The 18,012-nt window shown below is 36.0% G+C and overlaps 1 protein-coding gene across 1 annotated transcript; it reads right to left on the bottom strand.

Moving 5' to 3' along the window:
• Nucleotides 1-5,534: 5,534 nt before the first annotated feature.
• Nucleotides 5,535-10,226, bottom strand: LOC130998670 (uncharacterized). The gene is made up of 4 exons (XM_057924083.1): nucleotides 9,886-10,226; nucleotides 9,223-9,805; nucleotides 9,041-9,127; nucleotides 5,535-8,978 (listed from the first exon to the last, which is right to left on the bottom strand). Exons 1-4 carry the CDS (start codon nucleotides 10,224-10,226, stop codon nucleotides 5,535-5,537), a joined length of 4,455 nt encoding a protein of 1,484 aa, XP_057780066.1.
• Between the last annotated feature and the right edge of the window lie 7,786 nt (nucleotides 10,227-18,012).

Consider the following 18,012-nt stretch of genomic DNA (forward strand, 5'->3'; position numbering starts at 1 on the left):
GTATTACTCTTGGTAAAGTTTAACTATGTGGAGACTTCTTTCTTACCATTTAACTATCTTCATAATTTACATATTTATACTATATTAAAAAACTAAGATTTCAATTTGAAATCAAATTTAAATTAATTTCAAAATTATGCGGCAATTTTATAGTTATAGTAAAATTAAAGGTTTATTCGTAAATTATATATATATATATTTTTTCTTTTTCTTTATCTTCTTGATTTTTTTATTTCTTTCTAAAATTGTGAAATTCGACTAATTATAAAAACTTTAATATGCATATCAAATTAAAAATTAAGATAAAACTTTAATTTGATATATTTTATGTAAATATTTGATTTAAAATGTAAAAGTTAAATTTATTTTAACGATTACAGTTTTTTTTAAACCCCTCTCTCATCCTTTTTTTTCAATTTTAATGTTTTTTACCGTTTCATAATATCAATTTTCATTATTGTGAATTTCTCTTTAGTTTTTTATTCTTTTAAGATTTAGCTCAAATATATTCAGTTAAATTAAATTTTTATTATATTTATAAATATGATTATTGAGCTAATATCAATTATATATATATATATATATATATATATATATATATTTCTCGTGTGTTGCACGTAACGCAAATGCTAATTACAATTTAAAATCTATAATCACATGTATTGTAGTCTAGTGTTATTAATTTCCTTCGGGTGTGCTTGCTAGGTAAGGTAACGCCAAACTGTTATTTAAGTCTTGTGTTTTTTCGCTGTTTGCTAGCTTGGGTTATTAGCAAGACGGCCCGAGGGAGCCCGCTTGCCTGTAGTTATTCTTTAGAAATCTCTTGCTAAATTAACCAACGAAAGGCGCCGGATTTAGTGTCTGGAGGGCTTCAATACCTCAGACTATTTTTTTGAATTTCAATAATATCCCTAAAAGGGCCGACCCACTTTTCTTCCCCTTTTTCCTCAATACAAGGCTGTAACACAACATCAATTCCCCTTTCTCTTGCGTCTCAATTCCCGATCACAGAATATCTGTCTCCGCCACCTGATTAATCCAGACGTCGGGGAAGCTAGTTGTCGTCGTTCTTCCCCCTTCTCTTTTTCTAATCTTCTATTTCTTTTAAACTCAGATGGGTTCTGAAATTCCAACAAGGGTTACCTTCTCCGGCTCTTCCTCTTCTGAAATTCCGCCGCCGTCGCCTTGTGAAGGCCGGCGAGGTGCCAAAGAAATTATTACTATTAATTACATGGTACAGTGACAATGAGAAGAAGGCGATGATGAAGGCAAATATGCGAGGAGTAGTTTAATTTTGACAGGATCTGCCATTGCACCTCCGCGCCTCCGCCACCATCGCAGTAGACGGTGTGAAAGGAGAAAAGAGACAACGCCGCTACCAGCAGCAGCAAACCACAACGATTCAAATCAATCATACATACGCACATCTATATGAGAGTTCTAAAATTGTAAGATCTCATTTTGATTTTGCCGGGGAAGAGAGCAATTAAACTTAGGGATTGAGAGTAGCAATATATGTATATATGTAGATACGCGACATTCGCCCGGCCTTGGACACTTCGCCGGTCGTCGGCTATTTCGAAATAAAAAACGATCTAGCAAGTAGCAAATCATTTGAATGATTTGGATGGAAATTAGAGAGGGGTAGGAAGTGTCTTTATTAAATTTTAATGAGGGTAATACAATAATTTTGATGACTATTCTTGAATTGTAGAATGGGTAACCAAACGAAAATCTGTGAATAAATGACAAATAAGCTCATTAAGCAAATACATATTAAGATTAATAATCAAGCCTTGTGAATATTGGGCTTTCCAGAAATTATTAATCAAGCATAATCTTACCAAAGCTAGAACACACGCCATTCATGTATTTGGATGAAACACCTTCCAGAAATTAGTAATCAAGCATAATCTTACCAAAGCTAGAACACACGTCGTTCATGTATTTGGATGAAACACGTGAGAATGAATTCTAATATAAATGAGTTGTCTTTTAGTATCAAGTACTAGTAATTATGTATGCTACTATTATTTAATTTGTTGGAAGATAAGAATTAGCGAGTTTAAAATTATTTCAGGCCATTATCTTAGGGCGATTTGCAAAAATAGGCCACTATTTTTTGGACTTGCAAAAATAGGCCAATTATTTTAGTTTTGGGTATTTTTAGGCCACATGTGTACCCAATCAGGCTATTTTGGGCCACATTTTGATCACAAAAAGTGGCCTATAAATGCTGAATTGAGTTCAAATGTGGCCTAAAAATGCCAAAAACTAAAATAATTGGCCTATTTTTGCAAATCCGTAAAATAGTGGCCTATTTTTGCAAATCGCCCTAAGATAATGGCCTGAAATAATTTTAAACTCATCACTTAGCATTATAAAAATGATTAATATCAGTCCGTATATTACTATTATTAGTGTTGAGGGTGAATCAGGAATCATTTTGAATTGGGTAACTTAAAGCATATGAGTTACAACAAAAAATAGAAAAACAAATATAACAATTTTAGACAGAATGTAATTGTATTAATAATTGATTTAATTTGTAGCTCATCGAAACTCTATGAAAAAACACTTTACTTTGTAAAACTGCATGGGGGCAATCTTTTTAGCTATGTTCCTAAAACAAACAACATGGGGGCAATCTTTTTAATTAATTTGATGTATAAGTTGTATATTGTCAAGTTTTGACAAAAAAACATTTTACAATGGAATAAGTAAAAAAGTTATTAAAAGTTTGTGACTTAACTACGAGTTCAATCGCCTCTCAGTTGCTCCACCCACTTATAATCGTTGCTCGAAACGGAGTATGGAGATAACTCAAAATTATGGGTCAGTACGTTCAACCACTTGGATTCATCTTGCATGTATATATTCGTATAATCGTACCTATTCCAAACTCAATTAATTACCCAAATTTATAAATATAAATAATAATAATAGTTGGTTAATTCGTCTATTTCAAAGTCAAATATTACAAAGTAAACATTAATAATAAAATATAGAAAAATACCATGTAGATCAATGATCATATATATACATATATATATATATATAAATGATTTAAACATAATATAATTTATTATATGATAACATGCATCAAACTTCTAAATATCATCTCATCCAGTGGCGGAGCCAGGATTTTTTTTTGGGGGGAGCTGAACTGTTACGGGGGTTCGGGGGCGGTAGCCCCCCAAAATTTTTTTTTTGGGGCATTCAATACATTTTAGACATTTTTTACTAAAATACAAATATAATAATAATAATAATAACAACATTTTCATAGATAATATAGTTCAAAACATTTACTAAAATTTTTTTTTGGGGCATTCAATACATTTTAGACATTTTTTTTACTAAAATACAAATATAATAATAATAATAACAACATTTTCATAGATAATATAGTTCAAAACATTTACTAAATTTTTTTTTGGGGCATTCAATACATTTTAGACATTTTTTACTAAAATACAAATATAATAATAATAATAATAATAACAACATTTTCATAGATAATATAGTTCAAAACATTTACTAAAAATTTTTTTGGGGGCATTCAATACATTTAGACATTTTTATTAAAATACAAATATAATAATGATAATAACATTTTCATAGATAATATAGTTCAACATTTACTAAAAAAAATTTGGGGGCATTCAATACATTTTAGACATTTTTTACTAAAATACAAATATAATAACAATAATAACAACATTTTTAGACATATTATAAAAATAATTTTTTTTTTTCAAAATTTGGGGGGGGCTCTAGCCCCCCTGGCTACGCCCCTGATCTCATCTGAAACTTAAATGAATATAATAATTTTAGGCAGGATGGTAATTGTATTAATAATTGATTTAGTTACTTGAAAACTCTTCGAATATATACTAAAATTAAATTAGACAAATGATTTAACAAATTGTTATAAATTTCATGAAGGATTTATATAAAAATTAATAATTTATACTAAATTATAGACCAAAAAATAATTTTATATAAAATATTGAAGATGTACGACAAATTTGATCAAAAAGTGGATATTCGAAAAGACAAATTTTTTTTTTGCAGGATTTGAGCTACCCACATGGCCAACTATTAGTGGATTGGTCGACTAGCTAATCATTCATTTAATTTTTTTTAGCCCAAAATAAAGCACATATTTATTGTGTTGGGTGGTGGAGTAGGTGGTGGTGGTGACCAAAACACCATTTTTCTTTTTTGAAAAATAAAAAGATAGTAACCTTTTTTCTATATATCTATATATATATATTCATTATTCACAAGATTGAAATGAGGCCCAATTGGAGCATACAACGCATGACATGCGACCATAGGTTATTATGAGTTGTCATTCCTATCTCGGGATTTCTTTATTTTTTTGTTTTTGTATTATATAGTATGATCGAATATAACTTAAATGTTCCAAGAAATATATATATATATATATATATATATATATATATATATATATATATATATTGTGTAATTAAATAATTGATATGTGGTACATGATTTTTGAGTACTAATATTTTGTTAATTTTGAGGTTATCTTTTCGTACGCGTTAAAAATTGCGACTGTGATTGTCAAATTTATAAATTACATAAGAATAAATGTTTGGTTTTTTTATTAATTTATTTGAAGTTAAGGAGAAAAATGAATAGATATAATTTGTAAATTTGATAATTTTAATACTGGTTTATGAGTATGACCATGACTGATTATGGAATGAAGTCACATAAATGTGATATATCGTTTACATTTATTATAGTTTCTACATATGAAAACATGCATATAAAATCTTTTGTATTTCAGTAAGTGATGGGAATTCTGATGATTTAACGACCATGAAAAAAATCAGTTCATATAAAATAAGTATATAAGTTTAACTATCTAAATGAGGTTACAAAAATATCGACTTTTGGCCAATTCCATAAAAGAAATCAATTCATGTAAATCAATCATGTTTAAATTCAAAGCGAACAGACTCTAGGAAAGCCCATTTTTGAAAAATAAATAAATAAATAGTCTGAGAGAATAAAAAGGTGGTCCAGCAAAAAATAAAAAAATTTGAAAAAAAGTTACTATGTACAACTCACATGGTCCCAACCCACCTACAATTGTCCATTTTGGGTCAAGGACAAATTAATTGGGCATCATCATATTTAGACATAATTTCCTTTTACTCGAAAATGGAATTCCTTTTCGAAAAAATATGGTGAATGTTATGTAATGCTTCAATAATATATACATACTAATTTAATTTTCATTTTTTATTCACATACATGAGCATTAAAATCTGGATATTATTATTTTGGTCCAATTCGTGTACAACGACGGAAGTGAAGGCAAATATAGAAACAAATTCCTCATGTTTACATAAATGTTTTTTTTTTTTTGAGCAGCAAAAGGTATTCAACTTTCATTGAAAAACGGTACCAGCAGTACCAAAGAAGAACAAAGGAAAGAAAAACAACAGAGAAAGAAAAAACAGAAATAAACACAGCTCAAGCACCCGTCTATCTCACTACTCTCCTGTTCTTGCTGCTCCAAACCAGCTCCTAAAATCCTCAGGTGATTTCTGAACATTAAAAATCGTCATCCAGCTCCAAAATCTCGACTTAAGCTCCGCTTCAACTTTATAACAATTCCACTCGCCTTGCTGGAATTTGCATTCGTTTCTCATCTTCCAAATACTCCAAATCGCACCAGCCCACACACCAAGCAAAAAACGTTTTTCTTTCTTACAACCGAGATTGATGAAGGCATTAAAATGATCTTTTACCTTACACTGCAAAGTCGTTTTCTTGCCAAGCCACGCGACCAATCCGCTCCACAGTTGATAAGATTTTTCACAACTAAAGAACAGGTGATCGACCGTCTCAGTCGTCGTCTTGCAGAGAACACACAAGGCCTCCTGATGTTGGATGACCACCTTTCTTTTCAAAAGATTATCACAAGTTGCCAGTTTACCTCTGAGCACTTTCCACGCCGTTGTAATTACTTTTGGTGGAGCCGGGGCTTTCCAAATGGAAGAAAGCTCCGTCTCAAATCCCCTGTTGGGGCTGTGGCTTCCGTCTGTGCTGATTGCCCTATAGGCAGATTTGACCGAGAAGATATCGCCTTTTGAGGCTTTCCATCTCCATTTGTCTGTTTTCCCTTCTTCAATTCGGATTTGGCTGATCATGTTCTCAAGACACTGCACCTGCTCTTTCTCTCTATCCCAAAGTTCCCTGCTCCAATTAAAATTCCACACCCAATTTCCTTCCCTCCACTCCCCCATACTCGAAATCGACCCGTTCTGATTGGTACTAAGGCGACAAAGTCTTGGAAAAATCTCTGACAGATTACTCTCTCCTATCCAACAGTGGTGCCAGAAAAGAACCGATGCTCCATTTCCCACTTGTATTTCCAGATTTTCCCTGAGCCACTTCCCATTCGGACCCCAACTCAAGCTCAACACTTTTCTCCACCATCCAGTTTTCGGTTCACTTCTCCCCTTCAATCGAAAACCCCCACCATCCCAAAAGATTTCCCCCTGACAACTCTTAATCACTCGCGCCCACAAAGACTCTCTTTCCGAAAGAAACCTCCATAACCATTTAGCCATGAGTGCCGAATTGAACCATTCCAAATTTTTGAGTCCAAGACCCCCTTCCCTATGCTCCCGGCACAGCTCCTCCCATTTGACCCAACAAATTTTCTTACCTTCCACTCCTCCCACCCAAAGAAACTTACACATCAAAGATCTAATTTCGGATAACACCTTTTTTGGGATTTTTGAGAAAGATAATTGGTAGATAGGGATGGAGAAAAGCACCGATCGAAGAAGAGTAACCCTTCCGGCAAAAGAAATCCTCCTCTCTTTCCAGCCGTTGATCTTCCTTTTTACTCTCTCCACCACATAAGACCAGTCCGTCGCCCTTGAAAGATGTCCCCCAATCTTGACTCCAAGGTATTTAACTGGGAGTGATCCAACACAGCATTTGAGATGATCTGCCATAACAGATCCCGCATCGTCTTGGATGTTGATTCCGACAAAGCAGCTTTTCTCAAAGTTCACAGTCAGGCCAGAAAGCACTTCAAAGATCTTGAGAATACTCCTGATCGCCCGGGCATTTTCAACCTTCTCTGAGACTAGAAACATGGTGTCATCTGCGTATTGAAGGTGTGACACTCGGAGATCCCCATTTTCGACATTGAAAGGTTCTAAAAGTCCCCTCTGAACTGCCCTTTCCGTGAGAATATTCAAACCCTCCGCCACAACCAAAAACAAGAAAGGTGATAGCGGATCGCCTTGACGGATTCCACGTTCGAGTTGGAATTCCCCGGATGGGCTCCCATTAACAAGGACGTTAGTAGATGCCGATCGAAGACAACCTGAAATCCACCTTCTCCACCTTTGGCTGAAATTAAATAGCTCCAACATTTTATCCAGAAAATCCCAGTCCACCGTGTCGTAAGCTTTGGCGAAATCAGCTTTGAACAGAGCGAGGCCTCTTCTCTTTTTCTTAGCGAACTCAATCAACTCATTTAGTACCACAACTCCGTCAAGGATAAACCTTCCTTCCACGAACGCGCTTTGGGGCTCCGAGATAATGTCCTTCAAGACTTGCTGCAATCTGGCTGCAAGAACTTTAGCAATCACCTTATACATGCAACTGATAAGTGATATGGGTCTAAAGTCTCGAAGCTCCGATGCCGTGGTTTTTTTCGGAATTAACACCACAAAAGAAGAATTGCTTCCTCTCACCAATTTGTCATTTGCATGAAACTCTCGCATCACCTCCATCAAATCTCCTTTTATGACTTCCCAACATCTCTTCATAAACAGAAAATTAAACCCGTCTGGCCCTGGACTCTTTCCACTGTCGCAATTCCACACCGCCATCTTGACCTCCTCCACAGAAAACGGTCGATCCAGCCACACTCTTGCTGAATCTGAAATTTTTCTGTTAACAAAATCAGCTGGTAAAACCGAACGTGCTCTGAGTCTTTTCCTGAATTGAGAGTGAAAATGTTCCTTGACCGCTCTTTTAACATCAAAGGGCTCCTGGATCCAAGCTCCATCCACAAAAAGCCCCGAAAAATCATTCTTGGCTCTTCTTCCATTAATAGCCTTGTGGAAAAGGCTGCTGTTCAGATCCCCATCTTTAAGCCACCGGTTGCGCGCTCTTTGGGCTAGGGTACTGTCCCGATGTTGCAGCTGAGTGAAGAGATTCGCTTCCGCTTCACTTTTCAAAAGTGCTTCTTCCTCTTCCAGCCCGAAGATATCATCAATGGAGTCCCACTTGAGAATTTCCTTCTTCAGATTTGAAATATTCTCCTCAACGATCCCGAATCCCGACCTGCTCCAAACCTTAAGATCTTCTTTCAGTCTTTTGATTTTCTCTTTGAAAACAAAGCTACTCCTTCCAGAAATACCGCTTCGTTGCCAAGAGTTCAGAACCACTGAATCAAAATCCGGATACCTTGTCCAGGCATTGAAGAACCTAAAAGGTTTCGGTCCCCAGTCCACCTTTTTCGTTTCCAGAAGAATTGGGCAATGATCAGAGATCGACCTTTGAAGCCCTCTCGCCTTTGTGTGAGCCCAAACTGATAGCCATTCTTCATTTACCATGAATCTGTCGAGTTTTGATTTGCACATCCCTTGTGGTTGATACCACGTATACGTTCTTGCTTGGAGTCTAATTTCTTCCATCTGGCTTCTTCTCACAAAAAGGTCAAACAACTGAATATCTCTAGTCGAAACCTGCGTGCCCCTTCCATTTCTTTCGGCAATATTTCTAATCGAATTAAAATCTCCCCCAAAGCACACACAAGTATCCCTATTCTGCCTCACAACCAAATCCAGCCTATCCCACAGCTGCTCTCTGTCTTGTAACCGTTGAGGGGCATAAACGTTCACCAAGCAGCAACGAACATCACCTATTTTCCACACCCCGTTCACGATCAGAGCTCCCGGGATGTCCTACTGGCTTGAGCTCGAGAATTTAGAGGAGTTCCAAATGGTTAGAATTCCCCCCGACCTACCTTCTGCATTGCGAACTGCGAATCCAAAATCTTCTGATCCCCAAATAGATTTGAGATCCGCTTCCCCCATTCTCTCCAATTTCGTTTCTTGTCATGATTAAATAAATGTACGCATATATTAAATCTACTTGTAATTTAATAACGACACAAGTTAATGGAGCAGTAATTTCATCATTTTTCACCAGGTTTTCAAATATATCAAGCGGCATCAAATTGACTGTCGCGCCCAAGTCAAGCATTCTCGAAATCTCTTCAACCCCACCTAAACTAATATTGAAAATAAAGCTATCTAGATCTCTTTGCTTGAGTGGTGGATGGTCTGGGGCAACAGTGAAGGGTGGCAGAGGCTCACTGGGGCACTGGATAGCCTTGATTGCTTCCATAATTTTGCTTCTCCATTTCCCTGTGGTGATTGGGGCATCTTCATTGACAACTGCCACAGCATGAGCTTGATGCGGCTGCTGGTCCTGAATTGGGAACTTCCCAGTTGGCTGTTGCTGCTGCAGCTGACTCAAGGCCCCCGTTAGTTGTCCAACTATAATCTCGAGGCGCTTAATAGTGGCGGATTGAGACTCCATGTTTTGCTTGGTCATCGCCATGAAAGATTGCATCGTATCCTCAAGAGACGGCTTTTGTGGTGGGGCTGGTTTCTGAAACTGTTGAGGGACATTCTGATACTGCTGCGGACCTGCGATTGCTGGAAACTCCCTTGTTGCACGGGGAATTGCTGCTGAGGTGGATAAAACTGCGGTTGGTCCTGATAACCTATAGGTTGCTGGAGTTGACAGAATTGAGAACTCTGCCCGTGTCTTTGCATGTGACCTTAGCGTTGCCCACTCGAATACCCTTGCACAGCAAAGACATCTACTCCTCCTTCATAAGTACGCTCGCTCATCCTATGACACTCGTTGGCTCCATGGCCAAAATCACCACAAATGCCACATCTCTCGACATTCGGTTGGTGGGTAGGAGGGTTTGCCACCTTGTCCATCTTCAGCTGCTGCAGCTCTCTCTTCATGTCGGCCATCTGCTTTTGGAGCTCATAACTGGGTGCCACTGCACTAGCCTCTGCCTTCCTTCCACGGACTGTCTTTTGTTGGGAGCTTTCAGCTAATGTCTTGAAGATTTTATTGAGATCGTCTTCAGTCTTCCTTGCAATGTTACCTCCCGCAGTGTTATCCACCATAAATTGGGTCGTCCGCACTAACCCGTCATAGAAAAATTGCATCAGCATCACTGGGGTCAACTGGTGTTGCGGGCACTAGCGGATGAGCTCCTGAAATCTTTCCCAAGCCTTATGAAGTAGCTCATCGGCTCCTTGAATGAAGTTCATGATTTGAGTTCTAATCTCTTGTGTCTTGTGATTTGGGTAGAACTTCAGCATGAACTTCTCACAGGCCTCTCCCCAAGTAGTGATGGAATTAGGCGGCAAAGAGAGAAGCCAAGTCCTTGCCCGATCCTTGAGTGCATATTGGAAGCACTTAAGCTTCAGCTAATCTTCTGTGATCTTCAGAAGTGGAAAAGTTTGCACTTGGGTGCAGAAGTCCCGGATGAACTTCAAGGCATCTTCACTCGGCAACCCATAGAAAAGAGGAAGCAGACTGGAATAATTAGGCTTCAAGTCGTAGTTCATGACTGCAGTGAGGAGCACTATAGTAGATGAAGTAGCTCCAATAATGGGGCAAGCAAAATCCCCCATGTATCTGGGACAGTCTTCTCCCATATCTTCAACTTAAGCACTTGAGAGAAGAAAACTCGGGCTCTTCTTCCCGTGCTACTAGCACCTCACGTGCTCGGTGAATGTTATCAAGTAGGACGCCAAATTCATGTTAAGACTTCGACTCCCTAGCAACACAACACTCAACAAAAAGATCAAACGTACCTATGGAAAAAAGAAAAATAACCGAGTAAAAACAAAAATAAAATAAACACGAAAAACAAAGTAGCACAAATAATCGCCTAAAGCCTTCCCCAGCAACGGTGCCAAACTTTGACTCAACCCAAAACACATAAGGGATTGATAAGCTAACACAAGTCGTCTCTCAAGGAAGGCTAAGCAGGGCGGCTAATTATGCTACGCACAAGAAGCAGTGAATCCTACACACTCTAATCGATAGCTGGATCTGGCACTCTCTCTCTTGTAAACTAAAGCGTAATTGAAATAAAACTTATAAAGTTAACTAGGCGAAAGAAGAAACAGAATAAAGGAAGCAATAATAGGGAAGCATAAAAACCAAGGTTCTAATCTAATGATCGAAAAGGCAATATAAATCCTAAAGCGTAAATCAACAATTATTTAGGCGAGACAAAAGAACAAGCATTCAAATCCATGGAAAACACTAATCATCATTAATCCTAAATAACAGGTAAATGAAATCACAACACAAAATTCAATGGAGAACTAAACTAATAAATCGAACAGCAAACCAAAAACGTTAACTAGGCATGAGATAATCAAATGCATCAATCAACATTAATTTATAAGCAACAAAGGTAAACAATCAAGAAACATAAGTAGAAACTATCAATAGAGGAAGTCGTACAATAGTTCAATGTAAACGACAATCCAATGCAATCTAATGTTGTTAGGACAAGTTTCTAGCTCCAAAAACTAAGGGAAGATGGTGGAAAAAGGGTATGGAGGCTATGGGAGGCGAAGGTCCTTTCAAAACCCTTGAAAAAGGGTTTAAATAACATTTTCTCTAATTGCATTTTTCGCGTAAGCGGAGGTCGCCGTGAGGCGAAGGCCGTCGCCCACTGCATTGCACAATATTTTTATTTTGGTCTGTTCTCTCTTGTTTCAAGTCAGATTTTAGATCTGTTTTCGCCCACGAACTCCTATCGAGACGAACTTCAATTTTATTCAGACCACTTGACTCAATTCTGTCTTCATTTTTGTCCACGAATTAATCAATTCGAATATAAAATCCTGAGACAACAAAATTAGCACAAAAACTCAAATTAATTAACTCTTGAGTGAACGAGACCAATATATAAACCAGTATAACACGTAAACACCCATAAATTCATCACAAAATAGGGCTAAACAGTATCTGTTGGATAGCGGGGTGGAGGGTATTCGACGGATAGTGGGTGGTGGATACCCGACAGATAGCGGCTTGGCGGATACCCGACGGCTAGCGAATATCCGCGGATGATCACTATTTTTATAGCAACAAAAACTGCAACTAACACAGTGTAATTGTAGCAAATAAACAGTAACCGAGTATCGTATCCACAAGGACTGATAATCGAAATCACTCTAAGTAATCCTAATAAAACTCTAACAATATTTAGGCAAACTCAAATAAGATGGAAGACATAAAACTAAAATCAAAATAAAGCATATAAAGCAGGATAAAAACTCAAATAATAAAAGACTCTGATCCTAGAGATGTACTATCGTTAATTAAACACATACATTCAATCTATTGATTCAATTACCAATTTAATACAGTCCTGATGAAAGATCACAACACTATTCATAATTTTATCTAACGAACACTTATGAATGTAGATTAATAAATCCCTTATCGCATTCAAGACTCAAATGAATAAATTAACTCCCAACAACACACAAAGAATAGCTTCTTATAGCTTCACCTGTCGCATTCAAGACTCAAGGCTAACACTATATCATGCATTCCTGAATAGGCTGAACAATTATCGCATTCAAGACTCAAACTGAACAGCTAACTATGTAAACTATTGAACATATAATTCACAAGAAAACAAGCACGAGGATACAAGCTAGAGGGCAAATTGATATCAATAAATCAAACACACATATTTAATCAATTATGTACAAACCCTAGGTTCAGATAAAAGAATTAGCTAAACATCATAAAATAAATCAAAAGCATAAATAAAAGAAAGCAATAGAAATAAATAAAATAGATATAACTCGGAAAGAATTCAGGATGAACAGATGCAATATTGAATCTTGCATAAAATAAATGTAATCTATGAAAGCTATAAAGTTCTAAGTCTAAAACTGAAAAATATGAAAAGAGAAAGAAAATGGATGAAGAGAGGTGAAAAGATGTCTGATAGGTCAGGAAATGACCTATATATAGGCACACAAGATAAATACAGTACAAAACTCGAAAATACTCAGAAAAATCGAAATCCCGCAAAATCTAGAAAATTCCCGCCAGACACTATTCACTAGTACTGCGCGCGACTTTCTTGTGCTGGTCATATCTCTCTCGTCCGAACTCGAATTTGCGAACCGTTTGCGCATACGAACTCGTATCGCGATGATCTACAACTTTGATTAAGACCATTAGTCCAAATTCAAACTCAATATTTTTGTAAAAATCACCAAAGTACGAGTAAGTATCATATTTCACAAAATAAATCAATTTAAGCACAAAACAATTATTCAACACTCAATTTCCTATAAAATTGACATCATATAAAAATTAAAAACCATGAAAACATGAGTGTTATCAGCGGGTGGCGGGTTTGGATAGCATTTGATATCCACTGATAATTTCGTGGTTAAAATCTACTATATATCCATTTAGTTCGCGGGTATGAGTATGAATAGTAATTATCCGTGCCCGTCGTACCCGATTGCCATCCCTAATTTAGATCAAACTCTTTGGCACTATTATTTAAAATAACCACCCATATACTTGTAAAACCGATTTTATGATGAAATCGGCTTCACAATGACACTGCTTCAACATATAAATTACACTTTATAATAATAAAGTATCATTTGTATGTTGAAGCAGTGTCATTATGAAGTCGGTTTCACTATAAAATCGATTTCACAGGAATTTTTGTGTGTAAATAATATAATCATCCGTTCATTAACGACTTCTTTTTTAATTGAAAATGATATACACTGCGCACATTTGGACGATGATGAATGATTTATTTATAAAATTATAAACTTACTTATATGTAGTATTTCAATTTCTTAAATTTAAGCTGGTCTTTGTGTTGTACAATTTTCTCTAAATAAAAATAATATTTATTATTTGATAGTTTTATTATAAAACATTAATGGAATATTTAATTTGTTTTTATACTCCATTAACTAAAAATAACCATCAAAATTAATTTAGATTAAATTTAAAATAATAAATATAGATATAAATAAAATATTACTAATAATTATTAAACAATTTGAAAATGAGTGAAAATAATGAAAAATAGACGTATACTGATGCCACTACAAACTTATGTTGACGAAGGTGTTACAAAGGCCAAAGTAGGCGTAAGAGTAAGAGCGTGTATTTTTTTTTAGAAAAAAAAGGAGTACGAGGGTGTTTGGCGAAGTTGTTTTCAAATTTATTGACTCTTTCAAAATATTTGATAAAATAAAATTTTAAAAAATTTATAAATTATAGAAATAAGTTTAAAGAGTATAAGCTCTTCAAAAAATAAGTTTATCCACGCCAACTTATTTTTTCATTATCTTATAAATAACATTTATTTTACAATTATTTTTATCATATACTTTCTCCGTCCTCATAAAATGCATTCAATTTGCTATTTCGTCCGTCCATATAAAATGTATCCAATCTATTTTTAATAAGTTTTACATTCGCAATAAAGTGAAACTTTTACCATTCAACTACTTTATTAAAACTTGTGACATTTAAAAGTGAATACTTTGTATAAAGATAGAAGGAGTATCATTTTAATTTCATCTCTCTTTCATTTTCTCTGTCTAACAATGATTTTATCTTTTTAATTACTCCCTCCATCCCACGAATCTTGACACGTTTGGTTTCAGCACGAGAATTAAGGAAATGTAGATTAATATTTTAAGTGTGCAGTTAAAGTGATAAAGTAGGAGAGAGAATGTAAAAAGTGATAAAGTAGGAGAGAAGTTACCTTATTTGGAAATATGTCAAGATTCGTGGGACGGTCCAAAAAGGAAAACGTGTCAAGATTCGTGGGACGGGAGGAGTAATTTTTTTTTTCTAATTTATAAATTTAATTATTCAAATATATCTTTTTTTTTTGCAACAATAATTATTTAAACACTGGTGAAGCATAAATGAACGGTGATCGTTTGTTTGGTGAATTATCGGTGAATCGTGGATTTTACCTAGAAATTGATCGGAAAGACGAAAGAAGATTGCTAGATTGCTGAGAGCACGAGGAAATATTGTTGCAGTTGTAAAAGTATTGAAAGCGTAAATTTACAAGGTGCGTACGAGCGACTATTTATAGATTACATGCTAGGGGTAAAATAGTAATTTTGCCTTCGAAGCATGCTTCCCGCGTGGTCAAGGGCATAGTGGTAAATTTGCCCCCCCAGGCGGGCGGTTCCTCCGCTCTTCAGCGACTTCTCTGGCATACGTGACTTCTCTGGCAAGGGCCATTTCACTGGCAAGGGCCATTTCTCTGATCGGGAGTGATTTCCCTGACATATCCGCTTCTCTGGTGAGGTCCGTTCCTCTGACAAAGATGATTCCTCTGCTGTGCATATATTACTCCTCATCAAACACTTTAATCACTTACAAGCTCTTATAAAATTGCATCTTATAAATTACTCCCTCTGTCCGCCAAGATTATGTCACAATTACTATATCGGGCGTCCATCAAGATTATGTCACTTTCCTTTTATGGCAATGGTCACACCATCCTCTTTAATATTTTATTCTTACTAACACTTTTTATTTACAAAAAAAATCACTCAAAATTCAATCTCAACCACCCATCTCATAAAGTGGTGGGACCCTTTCTCCACTACATCAAAATCATCACCAATTTTATTAAATCTTGTACCCAAACAAATTACCATAATTTTGGCGGACGGAGAGAGTACTACTGCTGAAATAGAAATTTTATTAAAAGGAAAGAAAGACAAGGTTCAAAACAAAAGCAGTCGTAAACACCCGCGAAAGAAGGTTCCTATTTAAAATCTATATAATATATAAAAGAGGAGTTTTTTCCCTCCATTTTTTCTCTCTCTTCTTCCACTAATTTTCTCTTCTTTTTTAGCATAATTTTAATTCTATTCTAAAAATAATCAAATTTTATTTATGAAAAAAATATTCAATATGCATCTTAAATTTAAATTTGTGACAAGATCTTTAATATGGTAAAAAAATCATCAACAATAAATTTAAAACGAATAAGTTATGAAATTTTTAAAATATTTTATTTTCTCTCGCTTCGTTAAAATTTTACAACTTTTTTAATTTATATTTGTGTATGAAGATACTTATTTATTTACTATGACGTGTAGTACTCTATAATAATAATATGTAATGTTAATTTTTATTATAAAATAATTTAAAGTTATTCAATAACTATAATTATCATTACACTTTATATAAAGTTGAAAATTTACGTTTTTATTGAGTAATTGATGTTGATTATTTTATTTTATTTTTAAAATATAGTTTGCATTTATTTATATTTTAATTCTATTTAATATTTAAATTTATTTATTTAAACATCATGTTAATTTCGATGTTTGTCGTGCATCGCATGGATGGTCGTACTAGTAAGCTTAAAAACATACTTAGACGTAATTAAAAATCTAGAAATATAGAGATTTGGCAACTAATAATGAGGACCCCATGAGTTATAAAGAGGGAGCAGCAGCAAAATGACACGTGTATCGACCGCTGTAAGCATGTGTAACGTCTCTTTTTTTAATTTTGATTCTTTTGAGACACGTCAATTTCAATAACGGTCGGAAAAGCCGTCAAAACCACGCTATCCACATCTTTGTTTTTTTTTTTTGATCAGTAAAGTAAAAATTTTATTGAAAGAAAATGGATCAAGGCATCAGGAATGCCAATCAAAACAATAAAACAAGTTTGAAGTCTTTGGAACACCAAGAAGTAAAAGAAATTCCTAACTCCACTATTTTGTAGGCCTCGTTCCAACTCCAAAGTCTCCCCTTAATCTGTAATACAAGTCTATCAATATCCCAAGCCTTGTCCTGAAAACGACTACCATTCCTGCTTTCCCAGAGCAACCACACTGTTCCAACCCACAAAGCTTGAAGCAGTCTTCTTTCTCTCTTATTTTTTCCAGCCGCAATGAAAGAAATGAAGTGTTGAAAGATACCTCTCGGATTTGCCGTTTTGATGTCGAGCCATTGAAAGATCTGGTCCCACACCGCCGCTGCTTTCGGACAATGGAGGAACAGGTGTTCCGTCGTTTCCTCACTAGAAACACATGCATTGCACCATCTCTCCTCCACGCTGATCTGGACATTTCTTCTACTCAAATTATCACATGTTGCCAATCTGTTTCTAAGACATCTCCATGCCGTCACCTTGGCTTTATTTGGTGTTGGGGCCTTCCAAACCTTTGCCATCTCCAAAGGTAAAACTTGTTGCTCCATTCTTGTTTTTGCCACAATTTCATATGCCGACTTGATTGTGAAGCATCCATCTGTTGTCGCCTTCCAGTTCCATCCGTCTGTTACACCTACACAAGGAACAGAATCAGCAATCACCAACCGGAGATCCTCCTCAAGCCCTTTCTCCCTCTCTCTTAACTCCCTCCTCCACTCCAACCTCCATACCCACGACCCTCCCTCCCAAAACCCGCTTTCACCAACCAGCCTTTTCTTGTTTAGGCTCAAATTATACAATCTCGGAAACACAAACTTAAGGGGTTTGTCTACCACCCACACATCCTCCCAGAAGCTAATCTCAAGCCCATCCCCAACTCTTCGCCTCAAATTATTGATGAACCACCGATCTCTCATTCCTCCTCCCTTATCTACAATTTTTTGCCACCACCCTTTCTGTCCACCTCTGCCCGCCACCGAACATTCTCCCCCTTCCCCCCACACTAGCTCCCCATAAAGCGATTTGATCACCCTTACCCACAAAGCTTTCCCCTCCCCCAAAAACCTCCAGAGCCACTTACTTAACAGGACCTGATTAAACCAATCAATATTCCGAAACCCCAGACCACCTGAATCCTTATTGAGGCACAAGGCATTCCACTTAAACCAGGTGATACCGCACGTCTGTGTA

The sequence above is a fragment of the Salvia miltiorrhiza genome, chromosome 8, assembly GCF_028751815.1.
Source record: "Salvia miltiorrhiza cultivar Shanhuang (shh) chromosome 8, IMPLAD_Smil_shh, whole genome shotgun sequence".
In the NCBI taxonomy this organism is placed as follows: Eukaryota; Viridiplantae; Streptophyta; class Magnoliopsida; order Lamiales; family Lamiaceae; genus Salvia; species Salvia miltiorrhiza.